This window comes from Pundamilia nyererei, unplaced genomic scaffold (genome assembly GCF_000239375.1).
Source record: "Pundamilia nyererei isolate P.nyererei 1_Seehausen unplaced genomic scaffold, PunNye1.0 scaffold00095, whole genome shotgun sequence".
Taxonomy (NCBI): domain Eukaryota; kingdom Metazoa; phylum Chordata; class Actinopteri; order Cichliformes; family Cichlidae; genus Pundamilia; species Pundamilia nyererei.
In genome coordinates, this window is record NW_005187496.1 from 824,349 (window position 1) to 842,736 (window position 18,388).

The 18,388-nt window shown below is 42.5% G+C and overlaps 1 protein-coding gene across 9 annotated transcripts in view; it reads right to left on the reverse strand.

Annotated features, from left to right (window-relative positions):
- Nucleotides 1-7,462: 7,462 nt before the first annotated feature.
- The window catches only part of LOC102192139 (RNA binding protein fox-1 homolog 3-like), a 418,448-nt gene continuing 407,522 nt past the window's right edge, over nucleotides 7,463-18,388 (reverse strand). For 8 of the 9 annotated variants that reach the window (XM_013912631.1, XM_013912630.1, XM_013912634.1 and 5 more), the window contains 2 exons: nucleotides 18,101-18,179; nucleotides 15,887-15,980 (listed from right to left, as the gene is read on the reverse strand). In XM_013912631.1, the coding sequence (XP_013768085.1) occupies nucleotides 15,936-15,980; nucleotides 18,101-18,179 (124 nt within the window). In that variant the 3' untranslated portion in view covers nucleotides 15,887-15,935. Of the gene's footprint in view, nucleotides 7,829-15,886; nucleotides 15,981-18,100; nucleotides 18,180-18,388 lie in introns of those variants that run through there. The other variant, XM_013912627.1, reaches the window with a different exon arrangement.

Sequence of the window (18,388 nt, forward strand, 5' to 3'; positions counted from 1 at the left end):
GTGTTTCTTTTTAGATACCATTTGTTACTTTTCAAATTCTATATTTATTAAGTTCTGCAGGCTTGTTTGCACAACAAGGCTAAATAATTATATGAACTTTTCTCAATCTAAATATTGTACTTTGGTAGAATTAAAAAATAAGTGTAGTGCAGGTCTATGATGATTTTTAGTGCTACTATCATCTAGTTCTGTTTCTGGTTCTGTCTTGGTTACTGTTGTAGTCCTGTGTTAATTCTGGATCAGTTCTGGGTCTGGTTGAATTGGGGTTTAGTCCCTGTGTCTTGATACAGGCCCGACTTTGTTCTGCCTCGCTGCTTAATTAAAAAACTAGTTTAAGGTGTCCTGCATATGTATAAAGAATAGCATCTGGCTGCAGTTTAAAGACTTTTTTTTGTCTCGGTTTTGGTCTCGTCTCGACTCGGTCTTGGTCTCGATACCCTCTGGTCTTGGTCTCGGATTAGGCGGTCTTGACTACACTTCCACATATTAAAATGATTTTTAAAAAAAAGACCAAAACTAAGCAAAAACTGAACAATTTGAAAAAAATCAAAGCAAAAAATGAAAAAAGCAAACTCACTCTAACAACTGAAAACTAATAAAAACCAGAGAACTCTTTGTCTTTGTCTTGCACAGCGTGTCCAGGCTGCACCGTCACAAAGAGCGAACTCGATGTTCTCGCTATGGAGAAACATCTGGAGACATTTTCCAGGGTTCTTGTGTGAAAACAGCTTTAGTTAAATATCAGGTTATACACTTGGTTTGGAAGAATACATAGAAAACTGATACGAGTCCTCTCTCAGCTGTTTGAATACTAAAGCGAAAAATGTCAACATGAACTAAAAATAGTTTATTTTTCAGTGTCTTTTTGTCCCCTGCGTGCCCGCTCTCACGTGCCTTCGTCGCCTCCATTAAATGTCAGTTTCGTGTTATTATGTATTATTAATAAGCAGAAAACAGAAACTGGGGCATGTCTTAAACAGCTAATAAAAACGGCGACGTTAAAACAAAAGCACACGAACCGTATTCGCCTACTGAAGGGGAGCGTGTGCGCATCCTGATGTGGCACAGCAGTGACACAAATAACATTTTCTAGATTTTGTTGTGACAAAAAAAAGAAAAAATCCCATCTCCCATTGTTTGTAGAGGCTCAAAGGATTAAACAAAGTCAACAGTGATGGAGAGGCACTGATCTTCTGAAGTATTTACATTCGTGTTTTTTGTCTCTCCCGCTTCCCCCTGAAGGCGCTTCTATATTTCTCCACTCGCGGGCTTCGGTCTTTGAGTTTGTCTTTCTCCGGTTGGGTAAATGGCAGCCTCGGCGACAGACAGGTGCTCTCCATCATGCGGCCCCAGAGGGGCTCCGGCACAAGACAAATGGGTCTGGAAGCGTGGCCCCGCCCCCATTCCACCTGGCTCGTGTCACGCGGCGTCGTGGGACTTGTAGCGTTACCGCGAGCCCCGGCGCGTCCCGAGCATCCAGCAACTCATCACTCACCACAAAACAGCGGAGACGCGGAGGCTGAAGTAGACAAGTTTATTAATGATAATAATGAGGATGATGAGGATGATGATAATATTAATAATTAGTCATAATTATAATAACGTTAATGTCATAATAAATAGAACTCTTCATCTGAAGCACGTAAAGAGAAGCATACAGAAAGAGAAAAAACAAAAACACAAAGTTCAGAGTACAGAGCCAGAGGAGGGGGCGGGGACTTCTAGAGACATTTTTTTTTAACCTTTCAATATATCCATTTAATTTTTTAACATTTTTTTAAACTTTATTTAACTGGAACATTTACAAAAGGAGAAAGAGTTAGATTTTAAAAAATCCTTATAAATAAATTTCGTCATTATTAGAACAAAATACAAGATTTCAGGGGAGTCAGGATGTTTTTTTGTTTTTTTTTCTTTTCCCCCTGAAAGGACAGCCGGGGGCGGGTAGGACGGGAGAGGGAAGGGAAGGTCATTATGTACAGAACACCAGGAATACAAAAGGGGACCGGTCAACTCACATACTAGAAGGCTGGGGGCAGGGCAGGGGGGGATTGGGATGGTAGTACTGGGGCGGGTGTGCTGGAGGCGGGGACAGGGCAGGGGACTCTCAGAGGGGACATCCTGCTAGTGTCACAGCTCAAGCAGTTGTGCTCAGGAAGATCAGGACCAGTTCGTTATACTAAAGGCATCTGAAGGAAGGAAGGAAGGAAGGAAGGAAAGAAGGGAGGGTCACTTCAACCCCACCCCCACACACACACCCACCCCCGCTCCATCCCACTGTTAAGGCGCAGGCTGGAGTTTTGGACACAACAAATGGATGCAGATGTAAACTTGGAAGTTCAGACTTTGCACCAGCGGACAGAGACAAACAGCCACAGTTAAAACGACCCCAAAAAAACAAAAACATGAAACAAAAAGTCCCTAAAAATTTTCATGTATCCTATAATCCAGACTTGACCACTGGAGAAAGAGACATTACAAACATCTAACTACTCAGATTACATCATTTAAAATGTAGTAGATACTTTTCATATTGACACGGATCAAAAGACTTTTTTTGTTGTTTTTTTAACTGTTCGAGCGCAGCTCCCGTGAGGCTTGGTGAGCACGTTTAAAGGAAGCTTTGTTCACAGGAGCTGTTCTCAGTCAGAAAATGTGACAAGATAACTTCATGCAATGAAAGCTACTAGGACAGAATTCTACCCGTAAGCAGGATGAGCTCTATTCTTTACACGTACCAGCAAAAAGTTATAAAGGACAACATTTTCTCTCTCACTCCGTCTGTTTTTTCTTTTCAAGATAATTCAAAAGTTGGCCAAAAGTCATCTGTAAAGCTGTTTACACGCTCGAACACTAAAGAGGAAGCGATGTACCCACGTTGTGTGCACACGTGTAGTGTCGTTGTTTTAATGGGCAGGAATGCAGGTGAAAATCACCTTGAAGCTGCGGCTCTAACGTGGTGTTCAGACCAAACATGAAACAGAGTTTCACTTTGTGTGACTCTCATGAATGCGGTTGCTGGTTTTGGATCGTTTTGCAACCCCTAAATATTCACCCCAGCGACCGATGGGACGCCCGGTTCCAGATTTCCTCTGAAACTTTCTCCAAACTCTTCCTCCCCCCTCGTATCTCTCGGATGCTGAGTCAGGGGAAGCAGCTGATCGGCTTTAACAGCACAGCTTGAAGTGAATTTCTCGCTGAAACCCCGCGGCTGTTTATTTGCCTCTATTCTCGCCTCACCCGGTGCAAATCGGTTTGAATTTGCACCTTTTGCATAGACTGTGTGTATCAAAATTGGTCTGAACACGTCATTAGATTTAGCGATGGTTTAGTGATATTTGCTCATCATAGTCATGTAAGTTGTCCAGTGTGACGTAAAAACTCTGTTTTCATTCTTTGTAAAACTTTTTTTTTTTGTTTTGTTTTGTTTTTTTAGTACAAGGTAGAAAAAAAAGCGGGTCGGGTTAATTTCTAAATGGAGTCATCGCTCGGTTTTCCCAGCGGAGGGGCGCCGACGCCGTTTGCAGCACATGTAGCAGAGCAGCATCATGGAGTCGAGGCGTGTCTCTATTCTAAGTTGCTAAAGTGTTTCTGAAATACATTGCTGGAATACTGAACGGTGACCACATCGTTAGTTATTTGATATATCGCTCTAAAATACTGTGTACTTACATATCTATAAAAGAATACTGGCCCATATAAATCCTCATCAGAATGTCCTGCTGCCTAAACACTGGTGTGAGCGCCGGCCTCAAAAATCCAGCGGACTCTAAAGAGAATTGCACGAAATCCCGAACTACTCTTACTAAAACTACGACGACTACTGTGACTAATATTGTTCAGAGGAAAAACTAGAGAAACGGTTATACTGACTGTGAACCACTGTACTGTAAAAATTCAAGTTAGCAGTTAAGAACTAAAACCGTGGCAGCCTAATATATTACATGCGTCTGCATCGTCGCCCCGTAGAAATGCTTTATATTGACCTCTGACATCAAATGCAATAAAATGAGCAGAGGTGCAGTGTAGTATCGTGTGTGTGTGTGCCAGATGTATCTGCAGAGCTTCATTGTTGGCCAGAAACCGTTAAAATCCCAGCAGGGAGCCACACTGTTGTCCTTGATTACCACGGAAACACACACTATAGTTTACTCTGACCTGAACCCACACACACACCTCTGCTGCCACAAATACTCACCAGAGCACCAAATGTGGATTAATCAGCTGCTGGAAACAGTCCCTAAGTAATGCACTTCAGTTTGAGCAATGCTTACAAAAAGTATAGCGGCCAGCTGCTTCCTCGGTTTTAAAGGGGACTTATTTCAGGTTTATATCATATATGTGAGAGATTGCTGAAGCCTTCGTTTAATTAGGCGAACGTGTGTTATTGTAATCCCTGTGAGCTGAAAGCTTGAAGCGTTGGATCTCCTTACACGGTCGTCTCGAGAATCTCCCCTCGCCTGAAGCTCTGGGAGCCAATCAGAAGAAAAAGTAGGATTTTAAGACTAAAGGCGCCAAAACGGCTTTTCCAGGAGCGGCGTAACGAGCCAGGATACGATCGATACGAGTTTTTTTAAATATGCGAATCACACATAATAGATTCTTGTCTTCACTATAAACCAAGAGACACGGTCAAAGTGGAAGTCAGAAAAACAAGAAAAATCAGAAACAAACTTTTTTTTTTGTCTTGTGTTGAGATTTGCTGACAAAATTAAAATGCATAATAATACCAGTGTTATCCGTTTAGGTTTTATCAGCTAGGAGTTGACTAGAAGAAGTAGAGAAAAGTGCTGTCTACCCAGAATGTGCCTATCACACATGACATCAAGTGTTCTTGTTGCAGAATGCATAGATATTTCAGTGGACAAAATCCGAACATCTGACCAAAACCTAAAGTTCGTTAAAAAACAAACGACAAACTGTGGCTCTTTATCGCTGCTGATCATGTAGTGACCATTTAGGTTTCCCCCGTTTTCCTTTCAGAGAAGCTCTGCTTTCCACAAAGTTGCCATCGAAGTAAAACTCCAGCCTGCTCCTGCGTTGCTTCTGACCTACCGCGGGGCTGTAGCCCGTAAGTAGGCCAGAGGAACCGCGTGACAAACCTACAGGTATGAAGACGCTAAGCCTGCGTGTGATCGCTGCATGGGAGAACGAATGACCGACTTTACCCCAATTAGACTTCACGACAGTTAGTTGGCATGATATAGATACTCTGTAATATATGAGAAGCTGTCTACGGATGAACAGAGGTCGCGTGGGTAGGAGCCCTGATTTAGAACAAGTACTTTTTTTTTTTTAACCTGAAATAAGATGAAGTTAATCAAGAAGTGTGAGGTGAGATTTACTGTACAGGATATTAACAGTACACACTGTAGTTTTGTACAGGAAGTCAGGAGCTTAACCTAGTCTTACCCTCTTGTAACCACTCACACAAAACCACTACCAAGTAGTGTACCCTGAACTCTCAAACAAAGTTGTGCTTCACCCGAACCCGCTCGCCTCTGATAAAGTTTCTCCTCAGGGCCAGCAGGTTGTTTCCAATACGCAATAAAACCGCCCGCCCACCAGGGTCAGCGCCAGAACAGCGGCTCATAAACCGAGGCAGCTGCCGCAGGAAGCCGCGAGCCGGGCTTCGTCAGCGAGGCTCGTTACATTAGAGGGAGAGCGAGCTCTACCTCGGCGGCGATGAGCGAATGAAATCTGGGTCACGTCAATACACATCCGGGCTCCGCCGTCATCACCGAGTCCCGCTGTCTCCTGATCAAAGAGCACTGAGACTGTGTTCAAATCATGCTTTGGTTCAAGTAAGAAAAGAAAAATCAATATTCATAAACTTTTTATCCCACTAAACTTTGCGCTAATTAGCAAGTGCTGGAGCTCCGGCGCGGGGCCGGAGTTAGCGCGCAGATGTGGTTCTTTTTGTGAAGTGTCTGAAAGTGGGATGTGGTGTTTTTGCTCAGAGTGGGGCACAAAAAAGAGGGAAAAAAGCAGTTTGGGGATTGTGTGTGTGTGTGTGTGTGTGATCCTGCCTGTGTTGTTAACCTGTGTGTGTTTGTGCACAGTATACATTTGCTTGTGTGGTAAACGTGGGATTCGGGGGGCGATGTCGGGGGAGATCAGTTCACACTATCACCGTCACACTTTCAATCATATAACACATGATCACATGTTACAGTAAATATCAGGGACATATTTAGTGGGAGGGGTCTGATATCTATGTTGGGGGCCAGAGGCTTTCCTGCCCACCCCCTCTATTCCCTGACATCACCACAGCCCATATAATAGATATGTATATATATTTATATACAGAAAAAGAATACATACTTATTGGACACCCTAGACATTAAAGTACATTCAAAAACTGAACCAACATTCTTGATTTAACACGTTTACAGTGATTTTTCCTGATATAAAGAATTAAGGTTTCGCTTCCACCAAATTAAAACTTTTTTTTTTCCTGTTTAAAACTTTCAGTGCTGCAAAAAAATACAAAAAACACACAAATAAATATTCTCAGAATACACGGACAAAGAAAAGTTGACATATTTCAGCCCTAGTTCCTCGATTACCGTTGGATGGGCACTACTGTATTTCTATATGTTTTATCTAGCGACATAAGTCTATATGCCTCAGGCTTGTGTTTTGGTTATGCACCTGCTGATGTAGTACGATGGGATTATTCGATTATAATTCAATTTGTTACATGGACGTCGATGAGTTATTCTCGTCAGGTGGAAACGTGCATCCTTGGTAGTCGTACGCACCTTATCGTCGCGTTGGTCTGACAGTTTGTCCGTCGGTGCGGAGTGACGCAAAGGCTTGGGCTCGGAGTCTGGCAGGTGAGTAAAGTCGGCGACTTCTGCGCCGTGTTCTCTAACTAGTCCTCAGTCAGTGACCTCTGCTGGGGCGTGGAGAGGGGCAGACGGGGAGGCTCGGCTTTACACCGTCTCACCGTCCCGCCGTGGCTCACCCCCCCCACTCCCCAACGCTGTAAACCAGTGATGCTGCCCATTGGGGAGGGCGGGGATGCCCAATGGTGCTGCCGGGAGGAAGTGACATCACAACAGTATCCACGGGGGACGCTGCTAACGCTAGGCGCTGCAGGCCAGTGACACCGCAACAAGGAGGAAAGAGCGTCATCACCGGCCCGAGAAGGAAGGAGTTTTGGGGAGGTTGGAAGGAAGAAGGCGGAGCAGTGAGACCAGGAGGTTGACCTTTGACTCCACCCACAGGAAGTACAGCATAGAAAGTGCTTCTGCCTGGATGCCGAGCTCTCCCTGCCACCTTTTCTGTTTTGTTTTGTAACTTTTTTTGTTTTTTTCAAACACGACCTCGGCGACAGAGCAGTGTGCCACAGAGAGAGGAGGGGGGGCGGGGCTCCTCCCTCCTCCTTCCTGCATACCACAGAATCAGCATCAAGGGCCAACTGTTCATCTCCCTTACCAAAAAACATAAAAACAGATTTGTACATATATACTGCTTTATACACACTTTTTTTTTTACCATTGTAAATCACAAAAGTATAGAAAAATAAAATGTTTTATAATAACGGGACACTTTTCATTCTATCTCTGTCTTTTTCTACCCGGCAAAAAGGTGGTCCCTGGTGGAAACTGGCTCACTCCGTCTGTCAAGTTTGTGGCTGGTTTGACACCACTGCCGCGGCGCCACTTTGTACGCCTCCCGTCTTTCCTCGCCAGCCTCAGTAGAGGGACTCCTCCTTGTCTTCTTCTTCTTTTGTTATTTTCTTAAAGCTAGTTCTCCTCTCTTCGTTGTTTTCATCTGTGATGTCCATCAATACTGAGTACAGCTCTTCATTTTGTATTTACTAGAAACAGGGGAGAGAAGCGGGGAGACTGGTGAATATGCAGAAAGTTATGTTTCTGATAGACATGCATAATGAGAGGTGCTGTGAAGAGTCAGTGTGCAGCAGCTCGGTGCAACTTTGTGCCTCTCTGAGTAAGTTTTTTGGGGGCGAGGATCGTGTCGCCAACAGCATAGTTCTCTGAGAGAAACCAACACTGGTAAACATATGGAACAACGTATGGAGTAAACAACCCGCGCTCGCTTTAAAGCCCCCTCCGCCCCATCTGTGCAATGTACACAAAAAAAAGTTCAGAAGTTGAGGTTAAGACACGGCGTGGAAACCGCCAACAGGAGCCACAGCGTCTACAACTCAACTGCGAAAAAGTTTGGGAGCTCGGCGTCATTCGCGTTTCATCGCGCTCTTGTAATGCGGCATAAAAGAAGCGGGAGTAGAGGTCTCACGCCTGCCAAAACCAAAGCTACTGCTCTCCCCAGGATACAGATCAGAGCGAGCTGTAATCGTGCGAGTGGAGATCGGCAGTTTGGCAGCACAAAGTGAAAAGTCTCAGCGTATAATGGGGCCGGATGGCAGCTGGGGAGAGAGGGGTAGAGGGGTGTGGGCGAGGCGAGTGTCCCGGGACCCTCGTCGTGACAGACGCTTCCTAATTCACAGTGATCTTCGGCAGCTCTGTTGAGCTTCTGATGAAAAAATAAATAAATGAAAGAAGATGAGGCTTTAATTTCAGAATGGCTTTGTAGTGCATCACCCCGCCCAGTCCCCCCACCACCTCCTAACCAGCAGAGACAAACAGTCAAACAAGTGGCGTGCTCAATCAGCCTCCACCCTGCACCCCCGCCCCAATCTGGCTCTTCCCAGAGAGGAACTGGCCCAAGCTTTTCCTCTCCTCTATCTATTCTATACCTCGGATTTACTGAGCGCTCGCTGGGGACCCGCCATACAAAAATATCCACATGCGGTCTTACGGCTCAGCAGGGAGGGAGCACAATAGCGCTGCAGCTACATATAGGCCTCGCTGTCAGGCAGACACAAATATATTAATCACCCACGGATGTGAAGGATTCAGGGGAGGGGATGGTTCAGGCGTGAGAGCCTGTGCTGCTCTCACTCATAGTTTGTGAAGTCTGCTTAACAGTGCGCATGTTAGCTTTGAGCCCTGCGGACAGTTTGGGGTTTATTTCCTCAAGTTTTAATCTGTTTGTGCTGCCACCGTGCAGTGAAGGGGAGCGGACGCTAGTTTGGATGTTGCTGGAACGTTACACGGACTAAACAGTCGCGGGATCGTCATTAAGACAAAGGCAGAGTAGGTGAAGATCCTTAAACACTGTCACCACTACAGAAAATAATCTTTGAGCTCTGAAACCCGCCCTTCCAAATCCGAGGTGTGTAATCACAGCTCAGAGGGGTTTGAAGCTTATTTGTGCTGCTCATCTCTAACAGAAGTGAGGCTCTTATCCAAGTCCTCAACACCTTCAGCTGCACGCAACCGCCTCCAGGTAGCTAACCGACAGCGTCCATCCGTCGCGTTTTCCCCTCACAGTTTCTCCCTAACAGCATTTATGGTAGTGAAGGTCCTCAAAAACACCAAAGACTCCTGAAAATAATCTTTCGTCTGAGGTTAGAGGAGACCTGCTGAAACCAGCTGTGTGGTGTAGCTTCTGAAGCTAATTTTGGCTGCCCGTCATAGGCAAACAAGTTGATGCAACAAGTCCGCAACCGACCTGATTGGCTCCCACGCAACCTTTTTCATCAGTTACCTCAGCGGTCCCCATCCTTTAAGGTGTGGCGGATAAATACAACAACATAATAATAAACGTGACTTCACTGTGTAGTTATGAAACTTTATTAGCAGCGTCCTCCTAAAATGCACCAACAACATTGAGCGTAGCATCCTCCTGTCTGCCCCTTAAAGATCTGATCGTTATGGTAACGGCTAAATATTCCTTTCAAAATAAGACACAACTACAACACGGGAAACGACCCAGGGAAACAGAGTTGACACTAAAAACTCTAAAAACCATAAACTTCACACCCCGGTACCGGTCCATGCCCCAGGGATTGGGGACCGCTGAGTCACCTGACCAAAACAACCAATCACAACAGCTGATTCAGTCTAGCGCCAACCTTTCAGTTTGTGGTGTTCATGGCCTTTAATTTTTGAGTTTATTAGTTATTATAGTTCCAGTGTGACACTACAGCTTCAATGTATTCATTTATTTTCCACAATTTATTATTAACCTTGTGCTCTAAGTTACCCATTTCCTGTTTGGATCATTTAAGCGTGATCAGATCAGTCTGTCAACCAACACAACTTATGACAGGAATACACGACAGTGGACGAGCAGTTACCTCAACTTAAATTATTAATAGTCTCATTTTTTTAATCTTTTGTGTCCCCGCTGTTTGATTTTGTGCCACAAAGGAGCAACTTTAAAAAAAACTGAAAGAGCTACACGTAGCAATAAGTTGGGCTTATTCGACGCTTAAATCTCAATGAAGCGAAGAAGAAGAAAAGATCTGTACTGACTATTTTTGTTAACTGACTTTGGTTGGCAGGAAATTTAGACTGTGGTGAGAAAGTCTTAGATTGACAACAGCAACAACAACATCCATGTGTGAAGGCAGACATGATGATCATATAACTGCTTTATTCTGACACTCAGAAAACAATCAGAGGTTACTTATATATATGTCACATATTGACAACAAAAGAATTCATGAATAAAGAAAAGGCTCATAATAGCATACTTTTAGCTATGAAATTAACCCAAAAGAATTACTTTACACCTTTCAGACAATATATTTTCATTATAAAGAGAACATAGAATTCAAGAACAAGTTCAGCTGAATTGAAAATACACAGATGACCCCACTTCATATAGGAATACATATAAAACAGTTACTCAGAGAATTGTGATATAGTGTGTGTGTGTGTGTGTGTGTATATACATTTAAATGTATTTACAAGTACAGTAACTTTTTTGCTTGGTTTTCTTTTGTACAAATATTTTAGGTGGATTAATAAATTCACCTGCCAGCTTATCAGGGCTTAGTGAATACCTATAAATATAAACGATGGATGAAGAGTATTTTCAGCTGATATGTAAACATATATACTACTATTAATAAGTACCAACACATATTTGGATCAATTAGAGGTCTAGTTGCATATTAAGCTGGTTGTGGAATACAACTAAAGCAAACAAACCCAAAAATATTAAAGTGTTTGTATAATAAATTCACATTTAAGTTACCTTTGACTTACATAAGCATAATAAAAACGGCTCAGACCTCTACAATACTGACTGCCAGTTATTAATGTTATATCTTAACATTTAAGCCTTGATAAGCTGACACTGAAACGGTTAAACAATGCTTATTTTAACTTTTTCTGTAAACTGTTGACAAACCCGTGCAGACTGATAGGAGCAATTCCAGATGACAGTACTCAAAGTTGTCCCCGGAATAACATGACGGAGGGAAAAGTGGATGTGCACCCTCAAATAAATCTCCATGTTCCCTTATTTGGACTGCACGTGCTCATGCTAATGCTTTGGCAAACCCTACATGTATTATATTTTTACAAATCATCAAATGTGTACGTGACGAAAATCACTGAAACAAAGTTCAACTTACAGCGTAAATCTTGATTTTAGATGAATCCGTATCCAGTTTTATATAGAATGTGATCATTAATTCGTTTTAATTTAAATCATGGGTCTCAAACTCGTGGCCCGAGGGCCACTTGGAGCCCACGATACTTATCAAGGCCGTATGTTAACATGAAGAAATATAATGTAATTTGATCCTTGAAGTTACTTTTTTGTTGGGAGGATTTGTTTGTTGTTGAGTGCAATGTTAAAAAAAAGATTTAATATGAAGGCAGCATTGGCAGAGAGTCACAAACTAATGTGGACACTTATATCTGAATTTTTATTTTATTTTTAAAAATGAAGTGATAGCAGAAGTGCTGCCACGTGTGTGGCCAGAGAGGACCAAGGTGTTTATTTGGTAGTTCAATGAACGGCTTCAGTTATTTAGGAATGAGGGAAAACTGTGTTCATGTTTGCAGTTTTGTCTTGTTATAAAGTATCTGAAATTAAAAGCAAACAAACAAAACGCTACATTATTGTAAATAGTTTTGGGTTCTTGTTTCTTTTTGTACTACTTGGTCCTCCAATGAGATCCAGTATCAGCAGTGGCCCACAGCTCATTCCAGGTTGAGACCCCTGCATTAAAACAACAGAATCTGTCGTTTGTTTGTAAACTCTGATCATTTATAGTAGTTTTGTAGCATGAAAGTAGTTCTTCCTCCCCACAGTTGATAAATTCTTCTGTTGTTTATGACAGCGTAGTTTGTGGTAGAGCTGTGATTGGCTAATAATCTATGGTTTGGACAAATTTGAGGTAATTTCTACCTTTTGACATTGATAACAGTGATCAAGCTTCACTTTCAACCAGTTTTCATGTACGATCACTGTCTGTCAAAGCATTAGCACGTGCACCCGCTCCGCTCAGGAAACTGGACGTCCAAACATCCTTCATGAGGTAAAATAAATGCTGGAGCGTGATCAGATCGTCATTTTTTCATTGCCACTGAATCTTTTATGAGGTCAGAGCGTCTGTGACGTCATGTTATTACAGGGACCGTAAGAGTGAAGTCATGCAAAGCTGTTAGCTAACTGCAAACTACAGTGTTTTAGCGAACTGCCTCCACTCCCCCGTCTCTCTCCTCCCTCACACTCTCAAACATTCTAATGCATATATATGTATATATATATATATCACATAGGCACACACATTCAGCTCTAAAAAAGAAACAAATCGATTTCATTCCAGTCTAATAGTGGTCACTAACTGAACGCCCACACGTGTACTCTGCTGCAGAGTTTATGTGAGAAACTCCTACAAATGTACAATCAGTTCTCCCGTTTTTTTAAAATGGTAAAAATAATATTCAAAGTTTGTTCTATAAAAAACCCCAAACGGTGCGGAGCGTACGTACTAGCATACAAAAGGAAGAATAATGTTTGTTTACCTACGTAAAGACTTTTCTTTTACTTATGAGATAATGGGTGTTTTTTTCTTTTTTGATATACAACATTACTCTATATCATTTTAACATCTCGACTAAACATAACTAGCTGTATATGATACTTTTTTTATAAATATATTACATCTCAGAAAGAAAAAAAGGAAAACAAATAAAGTGCAACAAACAGATATTTTTTTTTTAAGACCACAACACTTTGAGTGTGAGTACATAGAAATTAAATATTATTGGCAAAAGCTTTCAGTTGCATTTCCGTAGCTGCGCTTAAATCTCGACAGCTAACAGCGGCTACACAGAGTTTCTTTTAAATCCACCTCACGCAGCACAAAGTTGTAATAGAAGCCAATGCAATGACCGCATGTCGACGAAGAGGCGAGTAAGTCTGCACTCTACACACATTTACATTGTGTCTTCTAACTCCTGGGTGCTTTCATATATAATATCTTCCTGGACTTGTGTGTGTATACAGTATATGTCTTAATATATATATAATACAGTAGTTTTAGTAAAGAACAACAGTACAGTCTTTATTTTATCATCATGGGGTCTCTGCTTAAAGAAAAAACTGAAAAATTAGCTCTTCCGAAACCTGCTGGTTGTGTTAGAAAGGAAACTGTCCTGCCGGCTGAGAAGTGAGTAGCACTGTATCCTAGTTTGTGAGTTTCAGTTAGCTCATCCTGAGGTAAAACATTTTGTGCAATGCTTAAAAAAGAGAGCGGTGACTTGTAGAAGAACAGCCCTCTGCCAGGGTTAACCCACCTCAGTGCTGTGTCATTCCCGTGTGACGGATGTGTGGGGTTAGCGTAAACCTTGTGTACAGATCACCCCCCGTGTTGTATTAGTGAGAATATGCAACCGTGTCTTCTGCAAACTCACTTCACATGCGACTATTCTGCGTTTAACAATGGCGTTTTGGGGAAACGTACACTGCAGACACACAGGAACCGCTGCACAATGTTATGCAAATTTTTGATTAACCGATTTACCCATTTAGTCAGTGAAGTGTGAAGAAGAAATTGTTCGCGGGGCTTATCGTGACTTCCCAGAGCCGAAAGCGATGGCTTCAAATTGTCTAGTTTGCTCAACCAAAAAAGCCAAAACAAAAGATGCTCAGTTTACAATAAGACGCAGCCTCGCTTTCGAAAAGCTGGGAGCATTACTTTGTCTGTCAGTAGACTAATCAATTATTTGACTAATCCTGCACATCAGACATGTAAGAAATTCCACTGCAGGTTTTTGGTTCATATTTAAAAATGAAATCTCTACATCGTGTTTCCAGCGCACGTACGATATCATTATGGATTCCCTGCACTCATGTTTCAAGTGTAATTAATTTACCCAAGATGAGCTTTACTGACACTATAATAATTATTTTTTTCTTTATAAACATCGTTACTTTAAGACTGAGGCCAAATATTTCAATTCATTTTCTTTCAGCATGAACATTTATTCGTTTAACTTTCTGTGCGGCTCGCACAAACGTGTTGCAGAGTGCCCTCTGGTGGACAAACCTGGTCACAGCGTGTTGCTTTTCAGCTTTTAAATGTTTTGTTTTTTGTAAATCGGCTGGATTTTAATGCAAATTCTACATTCCCATATTCCAGTGCCTGGTCCCTTTATCCTTTCAAGCAGGTGTTCCCAAACTTTGGAATTCTGAGGATCGCGCAGTTTCATTTCTTTTTGCTGGTTTGTCGTTTTTTTTAATGACTTGTGTTAAAACCAGTGCAGGGTAGGGTTTGGTCTGCTTCGATGGCTACAGCGACACAAACTGTGCGCCTCAGAAATGTGTTGATGCGACGCTACAAAGACGAAAACTAAGTACATTCATGAGCTGAGCTCCAACAACTTTGCAGATAAAGTTCTGTTTACGTGTCGTCAGAAGAACTTTTCAGCCAATTCAGAACTTTTGTATAATGTCTCCTGGAGGGGCGGTGTAAAGCAGAAGAACTAATTTTAAATCGCCTGGGAGAAAAAAAATCACTGGAACAGGATCTAATAAAAGACAACTATCCCTTAAAGTAATTTAAGGCGGCTTAAAGCACATGTTTCATGGTCCTATCAAATTTCTAAAAATACCAGTGAGCATGAGATAAGATGCGAACACAGGCCGCCGGTGGGAAATGCAAATGCTCATCCCCCATATTTACATTCAGCTGTACTTATATGAATCGCTGCACATCAACACAGCCGGTGTCACATTTCCCCCAAAACACAGCAGCTAATGCAGAACAGTTGCATATAAATGCACGGTGCTTTGCAAGAGACCGGGCTGGCATATGAGCATTGTGAGTTCAAGACAGAAATCTGACCTTCATGACCCTTTACTCTGCATGCTGTCATACCACATAATACAGCTTGTAAGGCTCCACTGCAAGTGCACAACAGTAGGACACTCCAATGTTTGAGGAAAAAAAAAAAGAAAGCAATCAGAGCAGTGCTGTCTTTGAACTAAGAATTACCAAGGCATGCTCGTCAGCATTAAGCGTTCTGCACTTCTGAGTGCTGGATGAGTCAAAGATTCGATGATAAAAGCTGGGAAAGGAATAAAATGGGATGGATCAGTGTTCACCATCAACCTGATTTCTCTTTGTTGTGTGCACACACACACACATATATATATATGTATATAGGATAGAAATGCCCCAGTATATTCTTAGTCAGATGACAGCAGCTGCATATACACACCTCTGAGCATGCACCATGCGTGCTGCAGTAGGCTCACATTGGTTATGGTGACACAGCACCCATATACAGCAGTCAAGATAATGCACATGTGCATAAAACTTTCCAAAAGAAAACCAAAAGCACAAAATGAATACGAAACAAGAGCAGACCAATGATGACATCAAAAAGGTTGTTGTAGAAATATCTGCTTGCGAGTGTCAGGGGAGGGGCTCAGCATGTGGACCTGGAAGCTTTTAGTTAGATTTAACTCTCCGCCAAGGACTGGGTGTTCGCTCGTTTTGTGTTTGTATTTTATTTTTTTAAAGAGAGGATTTTTTTTTCGTTTGTTTGTTGTGGGTAATGTCTCTGTCTTTTCTCGCTTTTTTCTTTCTTTTAGTAGGGAGTGAAGCGACTGTACCCTCCTCTGTATAGGCTAGCCTGCAACATCAAAGATGAAAAAGTACCAATCAGTATTCAGGTGACAGCTAGAGTCGGTTTCTCTTTCTCCACAAATTTCCTTCCTTTTAACTTATTGAGTTTTCATATACGTATAATCTCGACACAGATTGAGAGTTTGAGACACTGAAGCCAATAACGGGTTTTGTTGAATAAATTCCCCGATTGCATACAATCCGAGTGTGTGTTAGGAACGGGAGGTAAAGTGGATTGTTGGATTCGGAGCTTAACTAGTGCAATTCATACGGAGGAAATTGTTTATATGCATGTAGATAGAGCACTTTCTTGAACGGCGAATACATTTTGATTTCATTACGCTTAGAAATAAATTGAAAAACAGAGATTTTTGTCCTTTTACGGCCGTAACAATATCAGAGATTGGACTAAAGCAGAATAAGTTCTGAGAGGTTTAATCACGGCTCCTTTTCAAGTCTGACAGAGGTGCCTGCACCTTTCTGGAGGGCCAAACCACCACAGGATATTAGCCCTTAGATTTAGCACCATGCTCAAGATATCTAGGGCAGACACACATAGAGCATGCAAGTGGGCCTATGCATGCACACCTGCACATGCACGCACACACACGCAGTCCTTCTCATCTTTCGGTGGCTCTGCTGCAATTAGGAATTCAGGCAAACTCCAAAGGCTACCGAATGTCTTCAAAGGCTAATTTTGCCTAATTTCGCGGAGCCCTCTTGCTTGTACAAAACTTTCATCCGTACGAGATGCTTCTGTAAGCTGGAAACGAGTAAAGAGAATTTCCAACCTCAACCTCAGAGGAACTAATTATTGTATAGCTTTTAAATGCAAAAATGACTCCTCGCTGCTGGAGAACCATTAATCAAATATGATTAAAGAATTAGGAACCAAACTGGTCTTTTCTCTTTAGCTTAGGAGTTTATTAGATGTTGGCCTCAGCACAGCCTGCATCCCAGTAGCCTCGCCATTTGTTCAGCGCCCCGTGAACCCACGAGCACACACACACACACACACACACAAACAAGCCTGCGTTAGCTCCCTGAGCTCCCAACACACACCACATTAGATATTTTTTAGGGTCCAGATCCTGACTTCTACATTCGCTGAGAGGACGATTAAAGTGTCAGAGGAAAGGAAGGAAATTTGGAGGGAAGAGAAGAAAGAATAAAAAACATTCAAGCACATTTTTTTAATTAAGTAAATGAAGAGGAAAAAGAAATGTCTTAATTAATGAAAGCTTTTAGCTAGCAGCTGCACCGGGGAACTGTACGCTTCTTTTTTTAAAGTTGTTGAAAAATCGCATGCATGCTGTAATGATGAATTTGAGTCATTTCTCAAGCTGAGAACACGCCACCGATCAAGCTTGTGGGCAGGAGAGGAGGGTGAGACAACTCCCTCCCTCAGTCTCGCTCTCTCTTTTATGTCCCACGGCACACTGCTGCATGCGTTTGATGGGCCTTAATCTCTAGGTTTGGTCTGCGAGCCCGGCCCAACCCCCTCCTCCTCATCATCCTCCTCGCCGTCGTAAAACAAACTCTCAGTTTCGGAAAAAATCCTCGTTTGTTTATCGTCACTTTTCATCTTTGATGTTACAGTAGCTGCAAAAGCTAGCTAAAAACAGACATTAACAGTTCGACCTCATCTTTTCGGGTTCGGTTTGACTGAATGGGGGGGGGGAACAAAAAGAAGATGATCTGTCGCACTCGGGAGCAAGTTGAGCGATGTAGGATGAAAACAAAGCTTGGAAATGTATCTGTTATGTAACATGTAAAGCTCGTGTTGGGAGAGGGAGAAAAGACTGCAGTGATCACTCATTCTCACTTCAGGAGGAACTTGTGTCAGATCAATAGTGCAGGAGGTGAGCTTGCGTGGCATTGCAGAAGTTTATTGCACTTAATATCTGAGCCAATTTCCACATGCCAGGGCTTCACAGTACTGCTCAGTACTGCCCACTAGGGTGTGCCAGATAGCATGACAAAAACCCGAATCGATTAATGAACAACCCGTAAATAAAAACCAGTGACGAGTGAAGTCTCTGGTCTTTATTTTGGAGTGTGTGTGTGTGCTGTAGCCTGTGTCATGGAGGGTGCAGACAGGAACAGGCGGTGCTCTCATAGACTTACCATGGTCCCCACACTGTATGTGGCTGCAGGGCCAATCGTGTGGTGATAAGGGTCTGCTGTTGCATAGACTCTGCCATAGCTGCACAACAGGGGACAGAGAACGCGGTCATTGATCTATCATTGACGAGGAGAGAAGAACATTTATGCATGCTTGTTTAATGCTCAACCCCTCAAGTAAACCCTTTCAAGTCTCTAACGCAATCAATTATTTCCCTCCCCGGCCTCCTGGGCTTCCTGCTTTATACAAGGTGGTTCAAAAAGGGGAGTTCAAAGGTTGGTGAATTATAC